Genomic DNA, 13,723 nt, shown 5'->3' on the forward strand with positions numbered 1-13,723 from the left:
ATTGTTGAGGTGATACTAAAAGAAGACTAGGAAACTTTAGAGCAATTTCTAAGTACAAAATCTGTCTCATTAGCTCTTAGTTTCTGAATGTTAGCTAAATATCTCAACACTATACAATTTCATTTTCTTTTATTCTTTTAAAAGATTAAAATTAAGTTATGTATAATCTCATCATAATATATAATGCTACTTAAACACAGTTTCAAAATTAGAAAAAATTCAATCATCCTTTAAGTATAGACCAAAGAATTAAAAGGGGGGAAGACAGCAGATGAAAATTACCAAAATTCACCTATTTACCCCCTTTGTTTTCCCCTGTTCCTTCTTTTTCTGTTTTTTTTTCTTTACTTTTTTTTTTAAATGAAGAAAATTATTCTTTTCAGTACAGTATTCTTATGGCTTATAATCCTGTAAAATCTCATTCTACTACTTTGTTACAGAACTCACAAAAACTAAGTACCCCAAACTAGAACCATTAAAACAACCCCTAAAATATTTCTTTTTGCCAATGAATCTAATTAAAATGGAAAAAAATTTCTCTGCCTACCCATTTAAAGATATATCATTTATGATACTATCAAGGGACCACACCTGCTCATAATACAATTAGAAAGAAACTACACATGAACATTCACAGGGGATAAATCACTGACATACAGTATAATCAAACCTTATTTGGTTTGGTACTTTATTATTGTTGTAAAAGTATTTACTTTTTTTTTCTTAATATCCATCAGGTTTGAAGTCTGATCCATTAGGATATAAAGTATTTCTGTTCACAAATAAGCTTTCTGATATATCCTACTAGTTTTGCACTTCAACTTCTACCAATTTCCCGGTTTATTGGTGTGAATACAGAAGCAAAAAAGCCAAAATTTTATCAGTATTCTGAACTTAAAGAGAAAAAACAAAACCAAAAACAAACAAAAAAATCAAACATCAACCTGACTACCGAAAAACCTAGATTCCCAGCCTACCCACCTAAGTCAGAAAGTTTCAGCCACTTGCATTGAATAAGCTAATCTTTAATTTGACCTGTATCCATCTGAGAACGTCTGAGATTGAACTAATATTTCTAAAGATATACATGGTTCAAGAGTCCAGAAATAGTTCTCAAGTTGGGTAACGGCAAAAAATTCTGGCACACTCTTACTCGCCTTAAGCAAATCATATTTGATACCTGCTCATAACAATATAACCCACCTGCCATGATGTCATCCAGCGTGTCATTGAGGGTCTGAGCAGGGCTGGCTACCATTAACCCTTGTTGTGTTTCTGTCAGAATTCCTTGCCCCAGCCCTGCCAACTGTGCTTGGCCCAGTACTGGCTGTCCAACTATCACTCCTTGCAGTTCTGTAAGATTTGCGATGGACCCTGGAGGCAAGGGACCTGCCGCCAGAGGCAAAGCTTGAGGCATGGCCAGAGGCTGGACTGGTGCAAAACCCATCTGAGCAGCAGTTTGCTGGGGTTCATCTTTAAGCAAAACGGGATCCACTTGCTGTAACCGTGCATAGTCTCCCTCGGAAAGCTGTTCTCCAACCCCAACAGGAGTTAGCAGTCCCAGATGTTGGCAAGACTGTTGCTGCTGCTGCTGAAGTTGAATTCTTTGAGCTTTAACCTCTAGATACTGCTTTTTTAGCTGCTGCTGAGTTTTCAGTTGTAATTCTCGTTCTACTTTCTGTAGTTCCTCCAAAATCTTTTGTTTCTTCTGAATTTGTTCCTCCCTTGTTTTGTTCAGCTCCTCGATCTTCTCCTTGGTAAGTTGGTCAGCATGAGCCAGTTCCAAGGACTGCAGCTGTGCATTCTTTTCTATGGCTTCTTTTATCCTCTGTTCCAGTTCTGTTAACTTTCCCTGAGCCTCTTCTACAATGCTCTCTGGAGACTGATTGGTGATGTAACCCTGTACATCCTGGCTGTTTGCTGGCAAATGGCTGCTGGACTTTTGTTTAGAAGCAGCTGTGTGAAAAAGAAACCCCCTCAGAAGTGCACATGAATGGCATCCTCATTACAGAGTTACTGTTGGGAGGTTTAGTGCCAACAGTTATGCACCAAGTTAATATATCCATAGAAGGTGAAAATGCACTGTTAAGGAGTTAAAAACAAATCCACCTTCTTTATCATAAATATAAAATGTATGTATTTTATGTGCATAGAGTAACCTTTGGGAAATTAATTTCAGAATTTTAAAAATATCACATGGTTAAAATTAGACAATAGAGGGATGCAAGTTTGTGATATCTAAGTGGTACAATTAAAGTAAAATCTAAGGCTATGTGTAGATAGATACCTCATCTGGTCATAAAGATGTAAAAACTTATCATAAGAACAGAAAAATAATGCTAAATTATTAAGATGTAGGGAAAACTTAAACCTCTAAGTCAAGGTTTTTCTGCATTTAATAGTCTGTGCCTTTTAAACACACACACATACACACAAAGAGTACTCAAACCACTGAGAAGTACCAGGAAATTAAAATCCAACTAAAATATATGTCTTTGTTGGGGCCTACCATCTTCAAGACTGATAAAGGTAAGATAGAAATTCACATATTCACAAAGCTACCTGGCCAGTAGAGAAATGGGATTCAGTTTCCCTGGAAGAAAAGATGCTGAACTATGACATCCACTGTATCTTCTGACAGCCAGGTGAATAAACATATCTGGCTATCGGTATAGCAATCATTTGCTTGCTATACCAACTGAAAAAGGTGCCAAGGCTCTAGATTGGTAGTGGTGATTGAAAAGAACTGGTGGAAATACTTAGTATTCTTGTTGGTAAAATAATATAGGTAGCCAAAAACCAAAAAATTAAAACCACATTGGTTCCTCAGGTAAAACTTTCTAAAAGGAAAAACTGATTAAAACTGGTAGCTGTAATCTTTTGGGACATAACTTATGAACATGCATGATGTAACTTCCACAAACCAAATATGGACCTCAGAGTTCTAGAGCAACAAACAACCATATCTGAAGTAACTTTGAATTCTTGGTTGAGAAAAGGTATTCCAGATATAAAATCTATATTAAAACCAGTTATTCTAAAATAAAATTTAATTTTGATCTAGCTTATTAATATTATGCCTCATATCACTACAGAAATTTTAGTGATTTACAAAAATGTCACCCAATTATACGCAGCCTAACATTTTAACATGAATAGAAATGACTAGTTATTAGAGGAAATCATGGATAATCAGAATTGCATCAAAGATGAGCATCTGAATTTCTACTGCTAATACTTCTGATTCCAGCACAAATTAGTGTTCTTAACTATGTTCTCTCCCAATAACATGCTTTTTTCATTGTTAAAAAAAAAAAATCTTCAATTATGCCGACCTAGTAAAATTCATTTTTTGTGGAATAATAATTTTAAATGGCCAGTTTTTGGTTTTTTTTTGCAATCTTATCATTTTTACTTGGACAACTTGTTAAGTCTTTAGAAGTATAACTGACCTTTATTCCTGATGGGAAGAGTAGTGGCAACATTGGCAGGTGGTTTGTCAGGCTCCTGAGGTGGGACAACCATGGGCAGTGCTTGAACTGGTACACGAGGAGCCTAAGACAAATGAAACTGATTATATATCTGCTTTTCCTCACCTTCCATTACATAATTTGCTTTAAATGAAGAATAAGTTACAAAGATCCATTCGAAATATTTTTTCATATGACAATCTCAGGCGACATATTTACTTAAAATGTGTTGGTATCAAATTATTTTCCATGACTTTTTTTTTTCCGGCCATGCTGCACAGCTTGCGGGATGGGATCTTAGTTCCCCGACCAAGGACTGAACCCGGGACCCAGCAGTGAAAGCGCTGAGTCCCAACCACTGGACACCAGGGAATTCCCTCCATGACATTTTTTTAATGAACTTTGAAATCAAAAGATTATTCTGGCCACAGTAAGAAAGCAAAGCAAAATCATATCAATCTAGAATCTGAATATTACATCAGAGGTTCATTAACCATATCAAGTATGTTATCTATAAAAAGAACTACATATTATAACAAAAAACAATCTAGTTTAATCTTGAACTATGACCGAAAAAGGGAAAAAGATGATATAACATAAAATGCTTTAGTTTAGAAGCTTACCCTATTTAAATCGTGGGATGGGGGCGTTAACTGAGTGACATCTGGTGGAGGGGCTGAAAGCAAGTTATTAGGATAGTCCAAAAGATAGCAAACAACGCTTGTATGACCACCTTTTGCTGCTTCTATCAACATAGTCGAGCCATCCTAAAAGAGTGAATATGGAAGGGGAAAAAAATTTTTTTTAAAGTTAATTTACAGAAACATTAAGGAAGATATAGCCAACAGGCCCCAGACACATTAAAGTTTTAGGTTTAGTAAAGAACACTTTTCTCTAAAAACAGAAGAAAATGAACACATTTAGAATGCCAATACAAGTGGAACTTATAGATAATCATTTGTTATGCTCAAGAGTGAAAATTAATTCACAATGCTACATGAAACATTTGAGTTACATACTTTTAAACGGTGAGTAGGATCTGCCCCATGAGCCAAAAGTAGTTCCACCACTGCCAGATGACCCCCTGCACAAGCCAGGGACAGTACAGTATGGTCATTGTTAGCTGTGGTTCTATTCACATTTGCTCCTAAAACAGACAAGGCATGAAAAATCATGTTAATAGAGTGTTGTTTCTTAAATTATGGTAAACTTCATAATCGAAGAGTAGAGAGAACAGTATAATGAAGCCCCACATACCCATTACCCAGCTTCAATGATTATAAATATGGCCAATCTCATTTCACATATACCCACATCCATTCTCCTCTCCCATCTTGAATTATTCTAAAACAAATCCCAGACAAACACGATATAATTTCATCCATAAATGTTTCAGTATGAACCATTAAAAGATAATGATAAAAGTATATATTATTCCTAATATAATCACTGTTTTAAAAAAGTAAAATATAAAATTTTATCTACATTTTAATATCTTCAGTGGGAAAGATGACTAAAAACCAAGAAAAAAATAAACCACACTGCCCTCTATGGGCCAAATATGGAAGGAATTAACAAAAAATAGTAAGTAATAATAGTATAATCTTTTTTCATTGGGAAATATCTGAGAATGAAAACAGGTATATTTTCCCCTTAATATGAATTCATCCCTGATTTGGAGCACTGTGCTATGCATGTGGGAAATGGAAATAAAATACCAGGAAGAAACTGGAATCAAACTCATTAAAATTAAAGAAGAGAGGAGATAATAACTGAAAATAATTTCATTCTTCAGAATACTATGTCTTATTTATAAACATATAACACAAGGAAGTGTTCAAATTGCCTAAAATACTTTGACCAGTAAGTTATTTCTGATTTATTTTCTTTACCTACAAACGATTTCAAACTTTAGGCTACCTTTGATGTTAAGGATTTTGGTATTCAAAGTAGAATAAATGACCATGAATGAAAATGCATTTTTGGCATATTTGTTCCATTTCAATTTTGATTTTTTGGGGGGGTGCTATATTTATGACCACCTCTCTATATTTTACAAAGAAGGAAACTTAGGCCCAAGGAAATATAAAGAAGAAAAGTGACTTGCCTTCAAATTAATCAGTGGCAGAAACAACGTAAAAATCCAGGTTTTGAGATATATTATTACATAAACAGAAAAGACTTCAAGGTATCTAAACCCTCAAAGTTTTTTACACAGAGAAATTTTTCTGTATTGAAATGTTTTTTAACAAGGGTGGTATTCGGTATCAGAACTCTTCACAGTTTGGAATGGTTCTATGTGTTGCAGGATGTTTATCAACTACCCACTCACAAAAATCTCAGTAGCATCCCTCCACCATGTGACACCTCCAAAATGTTCTTTACCTGTAAATCTCTTAATACCCAAGGGCAGGGGATAGATACCTGTGGAAAAAAATTACTGCCTTACACAAACCTACCTTTACTAATTAGGAACTGAACGGTACAAACATGACCAGCTCTTGCAGCTTTCATTAAAGGAGTTCTTCCACCTTCAGATTCATGCTCCTGTTTAAAAACCACAGACTTACTTGATATTTAATTTCTAATGAACAATTATTCCCTTTCATGAAAATCAAACGGAAGAGAACTGAACTAATTTCAGAATCTAAATATATTAAATAACATGCTTTGAAGTAAATCTAGGAATACATTCTTTAATTTAAACAATCTCAAATTAGAAACATGTTCTATGGAAATATAGATAAATTAAGAACTGGGGTTATATTCATGTGATTGTTACACCCTCATCTAAATCCATCTGGGTAATTTTTCCTTCTCTCTACAAAAAGGACTGTGGAACTTGAACAATGAATGGCACTCTAGCACAGCCCTCTCCAAACAATCAACATTATCAACATTATCCTAATCCACTACAAGTGATTTTCGTTTCATAAGTTTGTATCCTACGTGTATGAATTTCTCTAAGTATATCACTCTCTGTCTTTACAGACTTCCCATTATCTCTATTTTACCTTACATAAAAATAACAAAAAAAAAAAAAGTAAAAAAAATAAAAAATAAAAAAAAAATAACAAGGCTAGTGATATTTAATACCATCAATTATAAGATATTACTAGAGATTTCTGGATTTCAAAAGGATGGAGAACCAGCTGCATTTTTGCAATTCAGAATATCAGCATAGGAAAAACTTTCAGATCTTACAGTATAAAGGTTTGAGAAAAAAACACCTTTTATAAAGCATTTTACATGCCAATATTTTTTACACTTACATCGGATGATTCTTCTCCGAATCATACACTAAGTTGTTTTCATTGCAATTAACTAAGCAAGATTACATTGCTGTATGTTTCACAGTCACTGTAGTAAACACTGGAAATTTAGTTCCTAAGCTGAAGAAGCTCAAAACCTAATAAGAAGAATATACGCATGACTAGCTAGAATATAACGTGCGTCATAAGTTCTCCAAGAGTTGTACCAACACAGACAGAGCTGAAGGAGGCCACAATAGTAATCTAATTTAACCCTCTCCTTTCATAAATGAGGAAAGAGAAGTTAAGTAAAGTTTAAGTTAAGAAATCAGTTAATTGAGGAGCCTGTTTCTGCCTGCATGTGAGTTTCTGTCATAAACTATGAACTTCTACAGGAAAACACATTTGCTTATTAATCTCAGCCCCATGAACACACGGGTGCTTATGTTTTAACTAAAACCTACCTTTCTTACTCCCTCACAGGCTAAACTGGAAGAATGACTGTTTTCCCCACACACAATTGCTTTTTTCTTCCCTACGTCTCAGGCTGTACTCATACTATTTCTTCCAACTGGAGTATCTCTTTTGTAACAACAGCGCAGTATCTACCTTTCTAAACCCTACCCAGCCCCAAACATAACATCTCAGATGACGTCTTCACCTCTTCTAAGCTTTTTTACTGTCTGTCCTTTCCCTATGACATCTCTTTGTAATCTACCTTAAAATGACCTCAGTAGGGACTTCCCTGGTGGCGCAGTGGTTAAGAATCCGCCTGCCAATGCAGGGGACACGGGTTCGAGCCCTGGTCCAGGAAGACCCCACATGCCATGGAGCAACTAAGCCCGTGCACCACAACTGAGCCTGAGTGCCACAACTACTGAAGCCCACGCACCTAGAGCCTGTGCTCAGCAACAAGAGAAGCCACTGCAATGAGAAGACTGCGCACCACAACGAAGAGTAACCCCCGCTCGCCGCAACTAGAGAAAGCCTGTGCGCAGCAACAAAGACCCAATGCAGCCCAAAATAAATAAATAAATATTTTAAAAAATGACCTCAGTATTTCATCCTTCTCACTAAATAAAAAGTTATTTGAGGGAAAATATTATTTACTGAATACTTATCTTTTTAACTCCTTTACTTAATAATGCTTTGATGGTATAGGTACAATTTATTTCCTAAACTACAGTGAAATGCCTCTAAGCCATATTTGCCTTTTTATGACAGATCAGAAAAGCTTCTAAAAATAGCTAAGTACTTAAGAGAAGATCTGTATTAATTATTATGATTAATTATTAACATATCAAACACAAAATTTTCCCTTTTTTGTAGGGGAAAAGGGGTAGTAGACTGGATAGTCCTGCTAACTAGGAAAGTAAGAATGGACACCAAACAGCATAGGAAAAAAATATGACTAAATGAGATAAAGAATGGCAAAAAGGCCAACATAAAATCAGAAGTAAAGAAACACCTTTTGTCTATAATCTCCTTTCAATTAATTTCTTGTCTTAGCTTTAAATATTAAGATTTAGAAAGTGACATAGCTTACCAGATCTGCTCCTGCCTGAAGTAAGACATCGGCTACATCGGTATGACCATTTTCACAGGCGTATGTTAGTGCTGTATCCCCTGTTGCTGTTGTTGCATGAACATTAGCTCCTGCAGTAGTGTTAGATACACAGCCTTAATAAAAGAATCATAAGACACAAATGTGGATACTGAAATTTCTTCTAGATAAGCCATATCTCCTCAAATTAGACAAAACAGCCTTATCCATTTCTAGAAATAGAGAATACTGTCAGCATCTTTAAAAGCAAAAAAGAAAAAAAATTAGAAATAGATTACTGCTTAAAATTAAAACTGCAGATATTTCAAACAGCAATAAGGTAAATTATTTATTCAAAATACACTAAAAAATGTATCACATTATTTTTCTATACACATTCAGTGCATCATACATCAAAAAAAAGCTATTTGCATTGCAATATTTTTACTTAAATAAATCATGTAAAAAAACTCCCAAATGCAAAAATGCCTACCTGCAGCTAATAAGTATTTAACTAACTCCAAATGACCCTCTTGAGCAGCTTCCATTAAAGGGGTAGAACACCCTAGTTCTATATCAGCTCCTGCCTTAATTAGAAAGTCTGCCACTTCCAGAAAGCCTCCACAGCAAGCCAAAGTCAAGGCAGTTTCTTGAGTTTCTTCTGTCTGTGCATTGATATTTGCTCCTAAAATAAAGATTCTAATTATTTAAAGAAAGTCATTAACTTATTCCAGAGATAAGCAAAACATTATTATTTCCTAGTAAACTATACTTCAAAAATGAACATTTATATTAATTTACTAAATGATGAAGTACCTCTCCCCTATTCCAGGAGGCAGTTAAAAATAAAGAAAACTATCAAAACCACATCCACTAGTCCACATTTGACGTACACTGCTGGAATAAGATTTATTCAGCTAGAAGGTACAAGTCATGTGATTTAAGGCCTTAGAAAATAAACCACATCCCCTAGTTATAAAGGTTCAAAATAATGATGATAAAGATGTTGATGAAAATAATAATAGATAATATTCAATATGCTGTTATTTGTCAGGTAATATTTAAAGCATTTTACATATTATTGTTAGCTCCATTTTTACAGCTAAGGAAATTGAGATTAACTAACTTGCCCAAGGTCACAACAACATTATCATCATCACTACAACCACCATCACCACAGTTAACACTTAACAGACACTATATGACAGTGTTCTAAAAGCTTTAAACACACCTATAAATTCTCACAACAACCCTACAGACAACAAAATTGAGGCAGAGAAGGTTAGAAACTTGCCTAAAGTTACAAAATCGGCAAGCAGTGGATTTGTGATTCAAACTAAAAAGTCTGCTCCAAAAACTATGCTTTTAAAATTCTAGTCAATATTACCTCTCAGTAAAACGTTTTTTAAAAATGTGCCATTCCTCCTAAATTTGTACAAACAAAACCTTTACTACTAAAAGAGATATAAAACCAGGCTACCAATATGGATAGAGATGCGAGATTACTTCTAAAGTTAAGGTATCTTAATACAGTCAAGTAACTGTTTCACTTTCCCCAAAAGAGAAGCCCACAGTGTACTGAGCTCCTTGACAGCTTCTTATACATGCATTGTTGCATTCTCATCAAGTTAGTCCTTATGGCAAGATTTCCCATAGTGTACTTTATGAAACACTAGAAACATCAAACATTTATTAATAGGTATTCTGCCCTAAGAGGCATTCTCTCAATATATTAGCTGCAGAAATGCTGAATCTCATACATGCCCCTACATAACCTACAACCCTATCCCACCCCCACTTCTCTCTATTTTTATTCACACAGCACAAAATGGCTCTGAAAGCTCTTAAATAGTAAAGAAGTCCATTTGATTTTATTTAGTACAGTATGAGAGCTGTTTTCAAAGAAAATATTTCATCTTTAGTTTTTGTGATAGCACCTCATTACAAATCTACTAGAAAAATGAAATAAATTCAATTTTATAAAATCATAATCTTACATTTTACACATTTATGCGTTAGTGTCTTGATTGGTATTGGTTACCTTGGCCTAAAAGTAACGCCACCATTTCTTCATGTCCTTCACGAGCAGCTTCCATCAATGGTGTATAACCTTCATCATTGACCTCTTCCAGGCTAGCTCCTCTTTCAATAAGTAAAGCCGCAAGTTCCACGTGCCCACCACATGCAGCCAAAGTCAATGGTGATTCAAATGAATCAGCAGGCATGTTCACTTGGGCACCACTGTCAAGAAGTAACCTAGCTACTTCAACGTGGCCATCCTGATTACAATGCAATTAAAAAAACTGAATCAGCACCATTAAAAAATCTTTAAAAATACTTCTCAATTGCTATACAATGAAGTTTACTGATCTCAATTCAAATAAGAATAAATCTACATTTAACAGGTGAGTAAGCAAGCATTAATTAAGACATATCTACAGTTTACTCTAGTAGTAAATAGCAATTGAGGATATAAAATATGTAGAAAAATATCTTCAATCAAAAAGCTTATTAACCATCAGAAAAAAAAAACAGTAAGCACATAAGATAAGAGATTACTGTGAGATAACATCAACACTGCATAGTGTAAGCTTAAATGCTAAAAGTATCAAGTTTAGAAAGGGAAAGTAGGATTTTCATAGAAACTATAAGGATAAGCAAAGTTTTGGCTAGGTAGAGAAAGAAAAATCCAATACTTTTTAGAGGAGTGGGGGAATTGAGCATGATGGGAAAAGGGAACACAATATGTACATGGTAATTCCTTTGTTGTTTGACAATCAAATGCCAGTGAAAATTAAGAAAAAGAAAAAGAAGTTCTCTCTTAATATCTTCTGTCTTCTTTACCAGTCTCCCTTTCTCACAGTTTTCCTAAATATTGGCAACCCCAAGGCTCACTTTTCCATTCTTTCTTCCTTTGATACATTTTTTCCTTCTGTATTACCTCACAGACATTTCATCTTCTTTTGAACATGTCATGCCCATTTTTGCCTTGGTACTTGCCATATTACACAACTTTAATGTCTTATCCCTGTGGTTACTTTGCTGTTCCTTTAGCTCAGAATTTTCTCCTTCCATTAAGTAGTCAACTCCTACATTTCCTTTAAAGTCCAGTTTAAAACCTCAGTCTCTTAGCAAGTCTCCAAAACGTATGGCCCCTACTAGTATCTTTCATCTACTTATAACACTTACTTATATTGCATGCAAAGTAGGTCTACAGAATATTCCAGTTTAATTTTTTAATCTACATATAGTTTGTTTCTCTAATGGGGGTGGCAAGGATGTTTTAAGTTCCTTACACACATTATGTCATTTAATCTTCACAACAACCCTAGAGAAGGATATTATTTTAACAGATGGGGAACTCAAAACCCTCCCAGAAAATTTGTTTAATCAAAAGAATAATTTACTAAAGCAAACACTGGTATGGCAATAAGAAAAACAAAAAATAACTCAAGTCTTAAATGGCTACCTAATTTTTTTAAAATTAGTAATTAAAGTTTAACATCCTTTCAATAATCATTCTCCGAAGGGAAGTTGAGACAAGAAACTTAAAATTTGGGGTCTGCTTTATCTTTGGTGTGTTTTTCTCATAAATCTGCCTATAATGTTATTCTGATTCATTTCTGTGCCACAAGTCATAGACTGAGATACAAAAGTTTAAGAGTACTATTATTACGCATTCTCAAGTACAAATTAAAAAAAAAGTTCTTAAAAAAAGGAATTCAAGGCTGAGAAAAGAGCATGATAGAGGATCTTTGGGAAGGGAAAGTCTCTGGAAAGGGATCTTTGGGAAAGGAGAATGACAGAGGGAGAATTATGTAATGCAGATAATATTCTAATTGCAAATTTTTCATAAATTTTAAATTACGGGTTTGATGAACATGTTTTACTTAGTATTATGTGCATACTCTGTGGATTATGTTCTCATTTTTCATATCCTTGATCAACTTTTAAAAAGTCACTTTTTGTGCCAATTACATAAAACCAGTATAACTATGGGAGACTAAGAAAATGAAGGTAGTGCTACAAAGCTTCAGAAAGCACCTCTGATAGAAGTTAATACTGCACGACTGGCTCTTATAACTCAGATAGCTGAGGTTCTGATCCACAAGTCATGATAAACAGAATCTTTGAACCCAAGGAAACGGCACTCACTATACACTGACTCTGTCTCTACCTAATATATAAATATATTTCATGTATGTATTTCACCAATCTTACCATGCAAGCCTCCATTAAAGCAGTGTGCATTTCATCTGTTTTATGCTCTTGATCTGCGCCTGCTTCCAAAAGAAATCGCACCATCTCTAGATGTCCTAAACCAAAAGTTTATAAGATTACTTAAAAATATTTTATTATTCCCCCAAAATAAAATTAACAATATTTTGAAAAGTTGTATTTAACTTACAGCAATACATTTATTACCATAATACTAAAGTCAGCTACAAGCCACCCTCAACTGCCCAACACAAATTATATAAGTGATCTGTGCTGTTCTACTCCTTACCCTGTTACCCTAGAAAGTGCTATTACTAAAATCCTTGCTGTAGGTGAGCAAAGGTGGCCCTAAAATACAACACGCAGAATATCCCCTCTACAACCTTTTTAGGGCCCAGGCATGCCATAGTTATTTTATTTATACTATAGATTAAATTAGCTTTTGTGAACTAGTAGCCTGGGATGATAATCATCATTGAAGTTATTTCTATGAGGAAATGAGCTTTAAGTTTCCATAACTAACTCACAGACATTTTAGGAACAACCTGCTTGTAAGTTGGAAACCATATATATAAAAATATTCTTGAAACAACACCATTTATATTTATTCATTTATTTAGATATAAACATATACATACACATACATATGTATACACACACATATATATACACACACATATATTTATGTAGTTTCAAATAAACCATATGCTTCAGTTCAGATAAAGATTACCTTGTGAGTAGTTACAATGAACATAAATTATATTTTAAAAAGGACTTCAGATACTATGTAAGAAACAGTAGAAAAGTGACTAATTTTTTTCCAACTTCATCTGGAAATGAGCTGCAGTCAATTTTCAGTCAACTGGAAATGGAGGAAGGAGTGGATGGCAGAATCATGAACAGTTAAAATTAACTCTGGTGAATAAGTGTAGCACCTGCCATACCTTGTTTTTGCTAACAAACTATCTCTCCTTCCTCTCTGTCATTCTCCCTTCCCAAAGATCCACATCAATGTTTAAGTCTCAGCCTGAATTCTATCCCTTCCCCATCTCCTCCTTGTCAATCTGTATCCTAAGAGACCTCACCAGAAATAGGGGAAAGTAAGAGTGTCCATGGATCCTTGGAAGTAGTAGAGATGTTCTCCACCAGCTCAGTTCTATATCCAGTTTCTCTAAGGAAAGCCTGCAAGCCCCAACCTCAGCAGGGTGGGGCTACAAGCATAGGAGAGAGGGAAGAGTAGT

At 34.6% G+C, this 13,723-nt stretch overlaps 1 protein-coding gene across 11 annotated transcripts in view; it reads right to left on the reverse strand.

Annotated features, from left to right (window-relative positions):
* The window catches only part of ANKRD17 (ankyrin repeat domain 17), a 162,282-nt gene that overhangs the window by 62,349 nt on the left and 86,210 nt on the right, over window positions 1-13,723 (reverse strand). For 5 of the 11 annotated variants that reach the window (XM_027087542.1, XM_027087540.1, XM_027087536.1 and 2 more), the window contains exons 7-15: window positions 12,486-12,580; window positions 10,306-10,543; window positions 8,758-8,949; window positions 8,268-8,401; window positions 5,930-6,017; window positions 4,490-4,617; window positions 4,094-4,237; window positions 3,453-3,555; window positions 1,204-1,956 (exon numbers count right to left, since the gene is read on the reverse strand). In XM_027087542.1, the coding sequence (XP_026943343.1) occupies window positions 1,204-1,956; window positions 3,453-3,555; window positions 4,094-4,237; window positions 4,490-4,617; window positions 5,930-6,017; window positions 8,268-8,401; window positions 8,758-8,949; window positions 10,306-10,543; window positions 12,486-12,580 (1,875 nt within the window). The remainder of the gene's footprint in view (window positions 1-1,203; window positions 1,957-3,452; window positions 3,556-4,093; window positions 4,238-4,489; window positions 4,618-5,929; window positions 6,018-8,267; window positions 8,402-8,757; window positions 8,950-10,305; window positions 10,544-12,485; window positions 12,581-13,723) is intronic. The other 6 variants (XM_027087541.1, XM_027087538.1, XM_027087537.1 and 3 more) reach the window with 3 other exon arrangements.

Source organism: Aethalodelphis obliquidens, unplaced genomic scaffold (assembly GCF_003676395.1).
Source record: "Aethalodelphis obliquidens isolate GAN/ISIS:26980383/991018 unplaced genomic scaffold, ASM367639v1 scaffold59, whole genome shotgun sequence".
Lineage (NCBI taxonomy): Eukaryota > Metazoa > Chordata > Mammalia > Artiodactyla > Delphinidae > Aethalodelphis > Aethalodelphis obliquidens.